This window comes from Vanessa cardui, chromosome 5 (genome assembly GCF_905220365.1).
Source record: "Vanessa cardui chromosome 5, ilVanCard2.1, whole genome shotgun sequence".
Taxonomy (NCBI): Eukaryota; Metazoa; Arthropoda; class Insecta; order Lepidoptera; family Nymphalidae; genus Vanessa; species Vanessa cardui.
The window spans coordinates 14838924-14853565 of record NC_061127.1 but is presented as its reverse complement, the minus strand read 5'-3'; the positions used below and the strand labels follow the sequence as shown (position 1 = coordinate 14853565).

Sequence of the window (14642 nt, the reverse complement as noted above, 5' to 3'; positions counted from 1 at the left end):
CCTATTAATTTCATAATAAAATTTAAATTAATAATATAATCAAATTAACTTAGAAAACTATAGTCATTAACTGTAACTGTAAAGTTTTTTAAATTTTTTCAGAACAGATTATAAAGTTATTATGTATTAAAAAAGAGCTCGTAAATAATCATAATTATTAAACAATCAATTCAAAAACTACATATCTATATAATAGTATATATATCACAAGACGAACAACAGCTGCAACGGAGGTAACTGGCTTCTACTGCGATAAATCATACGCGTGTCGAGATAAACTTTGAATATCAGTACTCGTATTCTCTTTTGTTCAAGTTACTCTTTCACGTACATTCAAATCATTCTCCTCGAACTATTCTCACAAAATGTCTACGCTGTCTTTGGTAACATTTGAATTCGTCGACGAATTTCGTCCTAATTCGCTTAAATTTAAACTTGGCGTATTATTTTGTATTTTATCATTTTCCACTCCCTAAAAGCTGTTCCCATAGACTCGGAGACACTGATTCGGCAGAATAAGCCTTATTTAAAGTATTTATAAGTTCTTCGTTCACTAATTTAGAGACATCAATGGCCCAAAGATAATCTAAATGGTTGAAATCTGGATCAGGAACCTTATAAATTTGCCGCGAAGACGGTGGTAGATTTTCGAAAAGAAGTTTCACGTCTTTCTCGCTTGAAAGTAAATCATTCTCTGCCCAAAACAATGTAATCGGTAATGTTATTTTACTGATGTCGTATTTAGGTGGCTTTTCTGTTCCGTAAATTTTCAGGTTATCTTTTGAACCGTAATCGAATTGTTGAAAACTGCCATCCGCCATTATCTCCTGGGCAAAATGAACGGCTGTCTTCCAGGATGTCCCCGTACCTAGATTCGATAAGAACACTGGTAGAAGAGTCTTATTGAACTGTTTCTCATTGTAACCACAAATATAGAAGACAACATTTTTACACACTAAAGAATCCATACTATCAGCATCACAGGACTTTGTCATCCTACCCAACACTGAGTCCTTAGGAATGAACTCATGGGACCCGTAAAGCATCTCCATGTATGCCACATTACTCGCTATTGGCGCTAAAGATTTCAAAGGCGACTTTAAATCTGATAAATATGCAACAGGAGCCAGTGCAATACCCGCCTTCAATATATCATTGTATTCTGGTCGTAACGTCAGCATTGCGAACAATATAGTAGTTCCCATGGAGTGGCCGATGTATGAAATGGCGGCTTCTCCTTTAACTTTTACGATGTGATCAATAACGGCGGGAATGTCGTGTAAAGCGACATCATGCCAGGAAAAATTCCAAAATGACTTTGAATCACTTTTCAACGACACGTGCTCCTTTGAATATTTATTTCCTCTTATATTGCTCATCCAAACGTCATATCCTGCATCAGCCAAAACATATCCTAGGGCTTTATCGGGACCGTTTAATATCCAATCAGCAGAACTACCAAACAGACCATGCTGCAACAATATAGTTTTCTTTGAAATTTTCCCACCAGCTTTGGGATGTGGTATTCTGTGAACGTTAATTAAATATCCCTGAGAGAGAACTGTGTGTGTTTCACAAGTGTAACCGTGACGAATTATTATAGCCGGCACCGATAAAAACATATCTGGATTCTCCATCACAGCTCCGGGCTCCTCGGTCGGCAGATACGACCAGGAATCCGTCACTTTTCTCCCACTCTCCTTAACACTTTCAACATAATTATTAATGTCGGAACTGATTTTCTTCTGCTTGTCATCGACGTAATTCGTCACTGAATTCTTCATCCGAATGGCATCTTCGTAGCTCGCATTGAAGGCCTTCTCCACTTTATTCTTCTGTTCCTCGAAAAACGATTTCATATTCATGGTTTGGTTTTCGAAAAAATCCTGTACATATACAACTTCGAGTGGCCAAGCGTGCATTTGCTGCGCAGAGATAAAAAATACCGCTACAAACAAGTATGTGTTCATAGTTTGAAGCTAAATTAAACTAACCTCGAGAGATACATTTCGTATTATGTATCTGTGCCCCGACCGCCGGCCGATCGAGTCCGACGCGTCATTCGAATGAAATCATTGTCTGTGCGAGCGTGCACGACACAAATGTTTGGAAATATTTATCATTTTAATAAAAACTATAACAAACGCGTTGACGTATTTTGTGTCATGGACGAGATAAGGGTAAACGGATATAAAAATATAAACACGTTAACAGTAAACAATTCGATATAAAAATGATGTTATAATAATGTTTAGTTTGTAATGTTTTTACTGTTCCACATGCAATAAGGAAGGGAAGAAAGTGTGTATTTGTTTATATAACAACTTATATCATTGAATTCTAATAATTCTATTAATTACATTTCTATGAAAGATATTAATACATAGAAACACGATATAAATAATAATTAATTATTATAAACAATGCTATATAGAATACATTATTATAAATGTATTATTATAATATAATACTTATGTAGGAACTTAAATAAACCATCTAATGTTTCATATCCAATATGTTTAAATTTTATTTTTGTTTTGTTTGCATTGACCTGTTAGTTTCCCACATCTCCTTTGAGAATTAGACCTGATCTTATGCCACGCTGTTCAAATATGGGTTAGTGGACAATTTAAAATTAGTTTTACTGACACTTGATTTACAAATGTCTTGTTTATAAAAATGCCCTATAACATGATAACATATCATATGTTTTTAGTAATATATTAGATATACAAACCATTTACGACGAACAACTAAATTACTATATTGATTATTATGGACAACAACGATTATTATTAATTAATATGCAAATTACAAATTGTTAATCAAACAGACGTGAACACATACGATACTAACTTGTATCAAGTAATTTGCTAAATCTACCATACCTTAGTATGTTGTGAAAATAAAGATAGTGTATATATTAACATTATCTTATTAAAGATAGATAAAAACTTAACATTGTAATTAGGGACGTAGCTGCCGCCGTATCAGCCGTATCAATTATAATATGAGGCCCCCGAGTCACGGGGGCCCCGAACGCACGTAAGTAACAGATACATGAGAGATGACAGATATAATTAACACACACAAATAATCATGATGATGACAGATAGACTAGATAGCTAATTATGACAAATAAATATTAATTTTAATTTTATGCAATTACTTTTATGAGAAATGTTTACCCTTCCTAAGGGCCCCCAAACATTTTTTTATACGGGGCCCCGTCAAGGCGCGCTACGATTTTGATTGTAAAATAATAGACATATTATTTAATAGCCATGCCGTTATATACATTACTAAGAAGGTCAATGAAACTATACTAACTATAGTATAGTAATGTAATGTCAAACAATTTTGTTGTTGTTGTTTTTGAGACTTTATTATTTGATTTAAGTGACTATTAACACTTTATTTTAATTAAATATTCGTTGTTCATACCACTGGTGGTGTACCAAAGCACATCTGTCGTGTATTTTATATTATTTGGTTTTTTGTGCATAGGATTTCGAAATAAATAGTTGTGAATCTATGGACCATAAGTTCCAAAGTTTACCTCCTACATCCAAACAAATAAATTATCATTTGTAATAATATTACTTATAGATAAACTCATTCTCATATTGGATTATCTTATATTATCTTGCAATCTTTGAGGTGTCGAAAGAACTATTAAATACAATTTTATACAATTTTATATTCTAATCAAAATTATTGTCAACTTTTCTACGAACTCAGAAGTCATTTAGAGTACAAGGAACGATATCCGTTTTTGTGACCTTTGACTTCAAATTTCTTGAACGTACTCGAGACAGATATAAAATGTCAAAACAATTTTTGTTCGTAGGAAATCCCGATTTTACTGAAAGGTCATCGGGGTTTTGCGTTAAGGAAGAAGTGATACTTTTTGTTAAAAATGCACAGACAATTTATTTATTTTAAAGTAAGAATAGCGTGGGTCTTAGCGCAGGCGTTGCCCTTAAAAACATGAATTTTAAGACTACTATTTATAAAATAATATTTATTATTTTTGCTGTTTTAACATTTAATAGGTTGGAGGGAAAGTTCTGTCAACAACAACAGCCTATAAATTCCCACTGCTGGACTAAAGGCCTCCTCTCCCTTTGAGGAGAAGGTTTGAAACATATTCCACCACGCTGTTCCAATGCGGGTTGGTGGAATACACATGTGGCAGAATTTCTATGAAATTTGTCACATGCAGGTTTCCTCACGATGTTTTCCTTCACCGCTGAGCACGAGATGAATTATAAACACAAATTAAGCACACATATATAACGGTGCTTGCCTTTGAACCCGCAATCATCGGTTAAGATGCACGCGTTCTAACCACTGGGCCATCTCGACTCTTCTCGACTCGAAGTTCTGTCATGTTTTAAAAAATAAAATAAAAATGTTTTATTTCGGACAACTTTGATCCATAAAATTGTTAGTAAATTGGAAATAATTTAAAAAATCATATCTATGTTAATAACAATGCGATAATTAATAATTTAAAACTAAAAATGACGTAGTCCTTTGTGCCATTTCGCCGATCAGCGGACAGTTCCCGCTGTTGGCAAATTCGCTCAGGCGACTTTCGCTTAAAGCAACTATTTGAATTCATTTATAAAAATATTTATTTAATATCAATCAATTATAAATGCACCTTTATATGTTACAACTTGTTGCCATCTTTCACGTAAAAATTCCATTAACTCACCAGTCTGTTTTTTTTATTTATAAGAAAAATTACCTGCATATTTAAAATACGACAAACCATTCCCGCAACCTAATATTTGCGTACCAAAAAACGCAGAAAAAAAATGGAAATTCGTACACATTCTACACTGTCATATTAATTGATTATATTATGAATGTCAATAAAATCTTTTACAGTGCAACACCACACCGGGGCTTGTCTCCACCTAGCTAACTGGTCTTCAAAGACGCTGGAATACGTACCAAACAATATTTCTTGCGTATTTAACTAATTCGGAAATATTGAATCTCCTTCTAACCAGCAGGGTACTATGGCCATATAAAATAATGAGCAAAACTTTTCCGTATTGTATTTATCTTAATATGTAAGGTCGAATCTAATCATTTAATTTAGATATTGGATCACTGCATCTTCTACCGAATTTTTCACGGAGAATGTTCCGAGGAATTGTTCGGATTAACCCCGATTGCTGAATTTCACCTTCGGACAAAAATAAAGTATAGTAAAGTAAAGTAACAGCCTATAAATTTCTCACGGGGTTTGGAACATATTCCACCACGCTGTTCCAATGCGGGTTGGTGGAATGCACATGTGGCAGAATTTCGATGAAATTAGACACATGCAGGTTCCCTCACGATGTTTTCCTTCACCGCCGAGCACGAGATGAATTATAAACACAAATTAAGCACATATATATAGTGGTGCTAGCCTGGGTTTGAACCCGCAATCATCGGTTAAGATGCACGAGTTTTAACCACTGGGCTATCTCAGCTCACCTTCGGACATCTCGTTAAAATTGAAAATTCCGCCCCCACCACCTTGATGTCCGAAAATCCGCAACAGCGCGATTTTTAAGACATTTGGAACCGATACGATTTGGGAACATTTAAAAAAAAAGCGTACTCCTACCTTAAAGGCCGGCAACGCACCTGCAAGCCCCCCGGTGTTGCAGATGTCCATGGGCGGTGGTGATCGCTTTCCATATAGATGTCATGAAATCATGAAATCATAAAGATGTCATCGATAATGTATGTCCTAGTTATTAAAATCAGGGAATAACAATTGCCCAATATTCTAATCAAAAAGATTGTGATGCCTTTGAAACGTTAATGATTCAAGATAATGATGTTTATTTACATTTATTTAAAGATATAACGACCAATTATATTTTTACGCATGGATTACCACATGTTTACATTTTTGATATGTTTGTTTAGGTATTCACAGTGTTTACCAAGATTTTTTATTCTTATTTATAATTTAATAGTATACATCAAATTAACGAGAGCATTGTATTAATAATTCAACGATGAAACTGTCTGAAACAATGGAATAATCATTACCTATGTAAAACAAATTCGCTTACCGCTGTCCGCCTCTATGTAGGAAAGCTGAGATCCAGTGGCGGATTTACAAATTTACCGCTAGTAGGCTAGCAGACTATTCAATCGATTCGTTAGTTTAGTTCACAATCATATTGATTACATTTATTCTGAAATTGCAACTTTATGATTTGTGTTCTATCGTCCTCATTACATCGCCTATATGATATGATTTTTTTTATTTCTGTAAGATAATAACAAATTTGGGCTAAATTTGCCGCCCCTCTAAATCTGCCATCCTAGGCTCCAGCCTACTTAGCCTAATCCGCCGCTGCTTAGATCATTAAAATTACGCAACGGATTTTGATGCGGTTTTTTTTAATAAAGAGAGTGATTCGACAGGAAGGTTTTTGTATATAATACATGTGCAATATAGTAAGAAAACAAGAAAAACTCTGTAGTATATATACGATCAACATTGCACCTGTGCGAATACGGGGCGGGTCACTATTCCCTACTATGCAGCATACTATCCCTGCTATGCAGCACTAATATCCCCAATAACTAAAATGTGAAAGTTCTATAGTCCATTTTTATTATTTTAAATACTATAGGTTATTTAAATACTATACATTTTTATTGTGTTAATCAATCCTATATTAATTTTTATTTCTAATCGTGTATGTTTGGTTTCTGCGCAGGCATGAAATTAATAATGTTTGTATACGAGAAAATAATATCGTATTTAAAGAATCCTTTGACGCGCGAGTAATGTAATACACGCATGCTTCGTCTCACAAATTTCGTTAACTCACAACGCGTTATCAGAATACTCATTTGTTGAGGTAATTGCATCGTTAGTATTTGTAAATACTGAAGCTACGTATTTTTAAATCAAACTCGATGTTTTGTATTCACGACAGACAATTCCATTTCATAGACCCTTCCACAAAACATAAAATAATATAAATTATAAATAAAACACTCATTAGAAATTGATGAAATAGTAAATAATAGTAATTGAAACAATCTAGAATCCCACCAAAAACATTAAATGTAATTGTTTTCTATGGTATATTATTTTTTAATGTTTTTATAATTTTCCCTTTATATGTGGCAAATGACCCATCTCGATGCAAAATTTGAAGTTTTCGAAGTCTGCTAGAAGTACCTTAGATTTTTGATGATCGGTCAGTGAGTCAGTGAGTGACAAAACCGCGTAACTTTAATCGATCGTAAATCCTAAACTATTAATTCAATTGGCATGTAATTTCGAACTTAAGCTTATTCTAATGCCTACTACTAGTCACAGAAAACCCAAACTCCTAGCTTTATCCACTTCGAAGATATAGGGGGGATGAAACGGCCGCGAATCGTTTCGAGAAAAGATGGTATGGTCGTGCCGGTTTTGCTCGAGACTTGGCTGGGTCATCTTGAGTTGTTTATAATTTCACCGTTAATTTGTTGCTTATATGTTTCATAATATTTTGAGAATGTTCGATACGAAAAAATTGATGTATATAAATAACGAGTTCAAATATGTCGCCGCCAAAGTTTTTAAGGGATAAAATACTATTTACTGTATATTTTTAGTTAGGCAACACATAAAACCATGTATAGTAATAGCCTGCTAATACAAGTTAAGACATACCTTTTTTTTCTCGCTGGAAAAACGCATTACGCGCTTCCCCCACATGATGGAAAGTGGGGGGGGGGGGTGTGGGACTCCCCGGAGCCCTGAACGCCGAGTACGCCCAAGCACACCGGGTTTACCCACTAAAAAACCAGCGGTACCCTCTCCGTCTTTCGGCGCACGCCTCGGGATCGCTACCGTGACGAACTTAAAACATACCTACTCAGACTTATTTTGCAACGTCGTCAAATGGTACATCACGAATTATAGTTAATTAACATTCTACACTACGCAGCGCTCCGCTAGCAGAATCGGGGACCCTGGCTGACACCAAACAAGCAGATATTACGAAAATCTTAAGTACGTAACAATCAGAAGCCTTGAACTGATGTGCGATTTCATGGCGACAGGATAAGTTAATAGGAGATTTCGTATTTGATGGCATATAATATTCCACGAAATAATTATTATAACTACAAAAAATCTAGCACATCATTGCCGGTTAATCTCGGCAAAATCTACTTTCCTAACCAGGGTAGTTTTACATATACAGTATACAGTAACATGACGATTTAAAAGTGATTTTTTGAGTAATGAAGAATGCTTTGATTTTAATATGGTGCTACAATTAATAAATCTACAGTATCCCTATTAATATTATAAATGTGAAAGTAACTCTGTATGTCTGTAGCTCTTTCACGACCAAACCGCTGAACCGAATTTGATGAAATTAGGCACGAAGGAAACTGGAACTCCAAGAAAGGGCATAGGTTACATTTTTGAATGACACAGAAATATGATAAATATGCGACAACATCACATACATTACTCTGATCCCAATGTAAGTAGCTGAAGCACTTGCGTTATGAAAATCAGAAGTAACGACGGTACCATAAACACCCATACCCAAGACAACATAGAAAACTAATGGTAATCTACATCGACTCGGCCGGGAATCGAACCCGGGGCCTCAGCGTGGCGTACCCATGAAAACCGGTGTACACACTAACCAACACCCTAATTTAAGAAAATTGGTCTATAATAGTAATTAGTTCTGTATAGCGTTCTTGCCAACGTGACGGTACAGAATAGCGTTGATCTGCCTTCGTCAAATTAAAATAGGTCATTGCCTAAAAATGTACTCAGTAGTAACTAAATAAATTAGTGGATATTATTCTTTCATTCATTAGAAAGCCACAAGCGAATACTTAGGATATAAAATAAAACCAATTAATAAAGGAGATAAAATACGTTTATTTCTTAAAATTTGTCAATAATAAATCGAGTACGGGTAACCGCACAACGACGCGACGTCGCACCGAACATACGCAATATACACAACAAAATTGTTTTACATACTATTATCCAACGGAGTCACGCGGATAAGCAACTTTAATGCAATAGAAATAAAGTTGATTTTACGGTGACGTCTCACGTTAGAAACCTATTAAGCATTTTAAATGCCTTATATCGTATTGATAGTTAGGTCGCAGCCGACTACATGACTACCTCTCTCACTATGGCGATGGATGAACAATACGCAATTACATTATCTTTATTTACGATCAATTATAAAATCAAAAATATATTTTTTCAAATTTAGAATAAATTTAATTTTCGAAATAAAATTTAAAACAGAAAAAATTAATGTCACAGATAAAAAAATTGCTTAATTAAATAAGAACGAATGAATGAAATTGAATGGTATTTAATGACAAGGCTTCATCATCTGTGTAGTCATGTAGCCTCAGTGCGCGTTACATATATTATTTATACACTACACTCGCTCCCTTGTCTTTAATGTGTTAAAATTAATCAGGAAATAAGAAATCACTGGACCTATTCGGATGAAACTTAGACGTTAACATCAAATAAATTCACAACTCATTTTGTTTAATACTCAAATAAAAATTTTTTTCTCACTCATACACACAAACATACAACTCTTATGTCATAGAACAGCATATTGACCTATCTATTATTACATCATTATCGGTCCAGCCGTTTAAGACACTAAGGGGCAAAACGCATATCTAACGTACACACAAAACATATATATAACCTCGACACATCTCTCCGGCTAGGCCGGCACGAGTGCGCTCGGATCGCGTATATTCGAATAACGGGAGCGCTACAGATACAAACATTTCGTACTAAAGCCTCGGATATTTTACAATTTAAATGCTAAATTTAAATTACTAAGTTATTTTCACATTTGTGAATTTTACTATCAATACGATGGTACCTTAGTGACGTCATACATAAAGTAAAAGTAAATTATTTATTAATTATGTTGTAACAAAAAGGTTATTTAATTGTTCCAAATAAGTTGCAAACAAGAACATTACCAATTCTGGCTTAAAATATGGCAATATACCATATGAAAACAATGAAATATTATAAAACTGTTTAATATACTTTATGAAAAAGGCTTAGATAATAAAGTTTCATTCATATACGTAATATATGGATAGTTATATATTGAAATATTCTAATAAAGTACATATCACTAAGGTGCCATCGTACACATATGCTATATGTATATAATAGTGCTAAAATAAACATTAGTTTACAATTTTCATTATTATATAATATTTATTCTATATATGTATATTTTTACACCAAAACCGAGAGTTGTAATTTTAACAAAATATTCTTGCTCTGATCATTATTAGATCGAAATGTTTTTATTAAAAAAAAGTTTCCAGTGTTGCAATTTTAAAAAATGTTTTCTGTTTTAGTCTGATGCTTTATTTCGTCATAATCGACAAAATATATTTTGTATAATTTTTTTGAATTTTACGTAGATAAAAAGGTTCGGTATTTATGTAGCATAGAATAAAAAAATGTGCTCGAAAAGTTTCGAAGTATTTTTAATATAGCAACACTACAAAAACATACATACATCCAGTGTTTATAATAACATTCTTACATCTGTAATGAAACCGAAAAATTGGTAAAAGTTATTACTATGTATGTTTGTGTTCTGGAAAACTCTATATAGAATAAGCTAAAATTTGGTATTTCGTAGAAAATAACATTTCAGTGGAACAACAACGATTTTATTTTATATACCTCTTTGGTTTTTCACAAGAAAAACAAAGTATGGAAACAATAACCATTCACAAGATGGAGTCTTCATTAAAGTGCAATAAATTATAGGTTCCTTTTTTATATAAACTTATTAATTTTCGTTAAACTAATTTGATCGTTATTCAAGTTAAAATAAGACTTAGAATCGAACTTAAGATCTATATTCTATATTTTTACACTGTATTGCAAATAAGGAAATCATATTTTCGAAATAATATTTTATTAATAACGATTGCTTAAAGGCATATTCCCGCCATTTTATTTTATTATCTGTGACACATTCACATACGTCACAATCATTTGACAGTTCAAGTCATATATTTAGCTAGTAAGTTTATAAATGGTATTTGTACAATACGCTCGCAATTGTAAATTGATCTAACTGAATTCAGCTAATTTATATTAAGTAGATTCATATTATAAAGGTACCACCTCAGGCTTTAGCGTTCAGCGTAACGCTGGCGCCACACATTTGTTGTAACTAATAATAATAGTCGTTACTTTGGTGACTGAAGTTTATATACCAATCCGTAACTTTAGAAACTTTACTTGAGTCAAAGATCTTAATAACCACAAAAAAAAATTGATTAGCTGGCAACACAATATTTTTATTTTTTTATTTAAAATAAAATGCAACTTAATACAAGCATAGTTCTCAAGCCATACAATTTCAGTAAGACTGATGATATACTGTGAAAAAAAATATTTTTTTCACTTCTACAGTAGTAGAAAGAAATAAAAGACCGGATGGCACCAGAGTCACGCTTAGTGCCAAGTTCTATCATGTCCGTTAAAGATATTCTTTAAGAATTTATAAAAGTCAGTGCAACGTTTCAACAAAACATTATTAAACATTTTTGTATTCCTCTAGTATGTTATCAACAATATCAATTACTTTAATACATTGTACTTCATGAAATTCGTAATTTCACTTATAATCAAAGTCTTTACTTTAGGGGTTTTTATTATAACGCGAGAGAAATCTAAATTTTTATAAAACGACGTTACATTTTATTTTTTTTTAATAATTTAATTCAATACATAGATGGGACAAGCAAACCGTTTAACTACGGGTTTTCCGAGAGGTCCTTTAAGTTTAAATAGCAAAGATTCCAAAGCGTTAGCTGAAGGACACTTTTGTTTACAGACAAGTGTATACTAGCATCAAAGTTCTGTGATATAATTAAACATTATATAAATTTTCATTTCATCGTTCATATAATATACAATGAATGGACTGCGTGATGCAGTAAATAATATAATTACTATATTTTCTATATAACATCGATCAATTTCGAATAAGTTCGATACTGTAGCTTTTGTTTATATTTTTTAATATGTCTGTGTTAAAATAATCATTCCATTTATCGTCTAATATGCATCTGTATATTTCTTCAGTGACCATTATATGTGTTATATCTTATTATATATGTATTAGTGCTTAATTGGCCAAATACTATATTACTAACACAATAAATTATACTGTATGATTGCACTTTGAAGAAAAAAATTGTACAGTGAGCCTCAAATACACTGCAACAACTTGTTTAGTACGTGCTAACATAAAGTCGTTATTCCGACTTGATGTATCATTTTTAACCGTTAGAGAAAGCTCATATATCTGAAGATCACTGTACAAAGTCACAGCACACATGCAATGTATACAACAACAACAAAAAAAAAAAACTCATCCGACGTCAAAACGTCAAGTCCACTTAAACTAAAATTAAACGAAAATAACGCAATATGCCTTACTTAGCGTAAAACTTAAAACCACTCGAAACGACACTTTATGCTTAACACTTTAGGGTTCAAAATTAAAAATTCACCTCCAACGTCACTGTCTATTTATTGCTACAGCGCGCCCGCCGGCGCCGCGTCAGTACGCGCGCCGCTCCTCTATATCCGATACCTGCACACACATATTTTTACTTTTTATTTTGTACCAATTGTCATCTTGTCCCAAATAAAAGTGTTCTTTCTTTCTTTCACCACATCATTAACAGGCTATTTGACTGCTTTTTAAAATGCATTTTATAATATTTAGTAGATATTAAGGGATCCCAGTCAAAGTTGACTTTTTTTATTTCTAGTACATACAACAAACAACAACGGCCAGTAAATTCCCACTGCTGGGCTAAAGGCCTCCTCTCCCTTTGAGGAGAAGGTTTGGAACATATTCCACCACGCTGTTCCAATGCGGATTGGTGCAATACACATGTGGCAGAATTGCTATGAAATTTGTCACATGCAGGTTTCCTCACGACTGTCACTGTTTTCCTTCACCGCTGAGCACGAGATGAATTATAAAGACAAACAAATATAGCACATGAACCAGCGGTGCTTGCCTGGATTTGAACCCGCAATCATCGGTTAAGATGCACGCGTTCTAACCACTGGGCCATCTCGACTCTAGTACATATTTACCGAAAAATATCATATTAAAAATTCCATATTTAAATAACGCGCGAAAACGATACTCGGACAATATGGCGCTGCAATGGGGTCGGTGACGTCACTTTGCTGTAATTTAATCTGTGCTACATATAGTAGAAAAGCAAGGTTTACAAGAAAGTGACTTCATCATAAGCCCGGCAAATTTTGTGTCACGTGAGAAACGTTTGAAAAAAAGGCATCTTTATTTATGGATTTTTGAATAAATTAAGTATTATTTTCAAGTTTCGTTATTAAATAACCATTTTTAAGCATAATATACACTGATGACAATAATTCACGATTTATTTTTCGCATTGTCAAATAGCCTATTGTACATTAAAATTAGCCTTGAATATTAGTGATGTTTCGGGTTTTAACGGCGATCATACCTTTTAATTTTGCCGGAGTTGCTTCGGCCGAGGTCGCGGCTGGGAGGGTCCGGCTAAAGAAGACATGATCGCGGTTAAAACCGAAACATAATATAATTAAAATCATACTGTTACAATATTAGCACAATCTTCAGCGTAATTTGGTTCCAATTAATTACTTATTAATATTAATTAATCAGCACACAATAAAGGCGAAAAAAGAACTTTGTTTTGATAAGTCATTGGCCGAGATTTTGAACAATCTATATATTCTTTATGCAGAAAAAAATTTAATAAATATCGACGAATTCATTATAGATACTTTAGAAATAAAATGAAACTGGATATTAGTATAGTACGACACAAGTTAGATGTAGCATCGGCAAAATTCATAAAACCGATCACATCCGAATTAAGTACGCTATACCAAATTATCAATATTTATTTCTCATGCGAATATGATCTTTACACAAACGTAACAACTTGTAATATCATAGGACATAATATATTCGTCAATTTGACACGCCAATTTACATGCACTTGCTTTGTCATGTTGAACTGACGCGAGAATCTATAGCGACGAATAGCATCGAATGGCGCGATAGGGAGCTATTTCTATTGGTTGTGTAAATCGACAGTAGTCGGTTTTATTAAATTTGCCGATGCTGCATCTAAGTTGTGTCGTGCTTTAGTTAACTGGAATTATATCAATCGAGTACTATCTGTCTCTAGTGCATACTATAGCAAGGGAGTAAATCGGCAGTAGTCGGTTTTATTGAATTTGCCGATGCTACATCTAAGTTGTGTCGTGCTTTAGTTAACTGGAATTATATCAATCGAGTACTATCTGTAGTGCATTATATAGCAAGGGTCTGTATCTAAGGTTAGTTAAAGGTGACCCCTGAGACGTACGTGATGATGCTTGGTCCGCTTATGCGGCGGGTCGTCAGGCGCCTCCTCGATCACAAGCTCCCCGCCCAACGACGAGCAACCCTCCTCACCGCTGTAGTTACTGGAAATATTCACATACAACTTTAAAAACCAACCACCAACCCGCATTGGAACAG

At 33.7% G+C, this 14642-nt stretch overlaps 2 protein-coding genes across 3 annotated transcripts in view; both read right to left on the bottom strand.

Moving 5' to 3' along the window:
* Window positions 1-337: 337 nt before the first annotated feature.
* On the bottom strand, window positions 338-2188 carry LOC124529911 (lipase 3-like). The gene has a single exon (XM_047103849.1). The coding sequence runs from the start codon at window positions 1968-1970 to the stop codon at window positions 459-461; it is 1512 nt and encodes a 503-aa protein (XP_046959805.1). The 5' UTR covers window positions 1971-2188; the 3' UTR covers window positions 338-458.
* A 6724-nt stretch (window positions 2189-8912) lies between these two features.
* Window positions 8913-14642, bottom strand: part of LOC124530041 (forkhead box protein K1) — a 64987-nt gene continuing 59257 nt past the window's right edge. Inside the window, exons 11-13 of one of the 2 annotated variants that reach the window (XM_047104016.1) lie at window positions 14488-14587; window positions 13597-13649; window positions 8913-12683 (exon numbers count right to left, since the gene is read on the bottom strand). In XM_047104016.1, coding sequence (XP_046959972.1) covers window positions 12671-12683; window positions 13597-13649; window positions 14488-14587 — 166 coding nt within the window. In that variant the 3' untranslated portion in view covers window positions 8913-12670. The remainder of the gene's footprint in view (window positions 12684-13596; window positions 13650-14487; window positions 14588-14642) is intronic. The other variant, XM_047104017.1, reaches the window with a different exon arrangement.

Bases quoted from the DNA above. Each gene is read 5' to 3' on its own strand.
- LOC124529911 (XM_047103849.1), bottom strand. From the start codon at position 1,970: ATGAACACATACTTGTTTGTAGCGGTATTTTTTATCTCTGCGCAGCAA.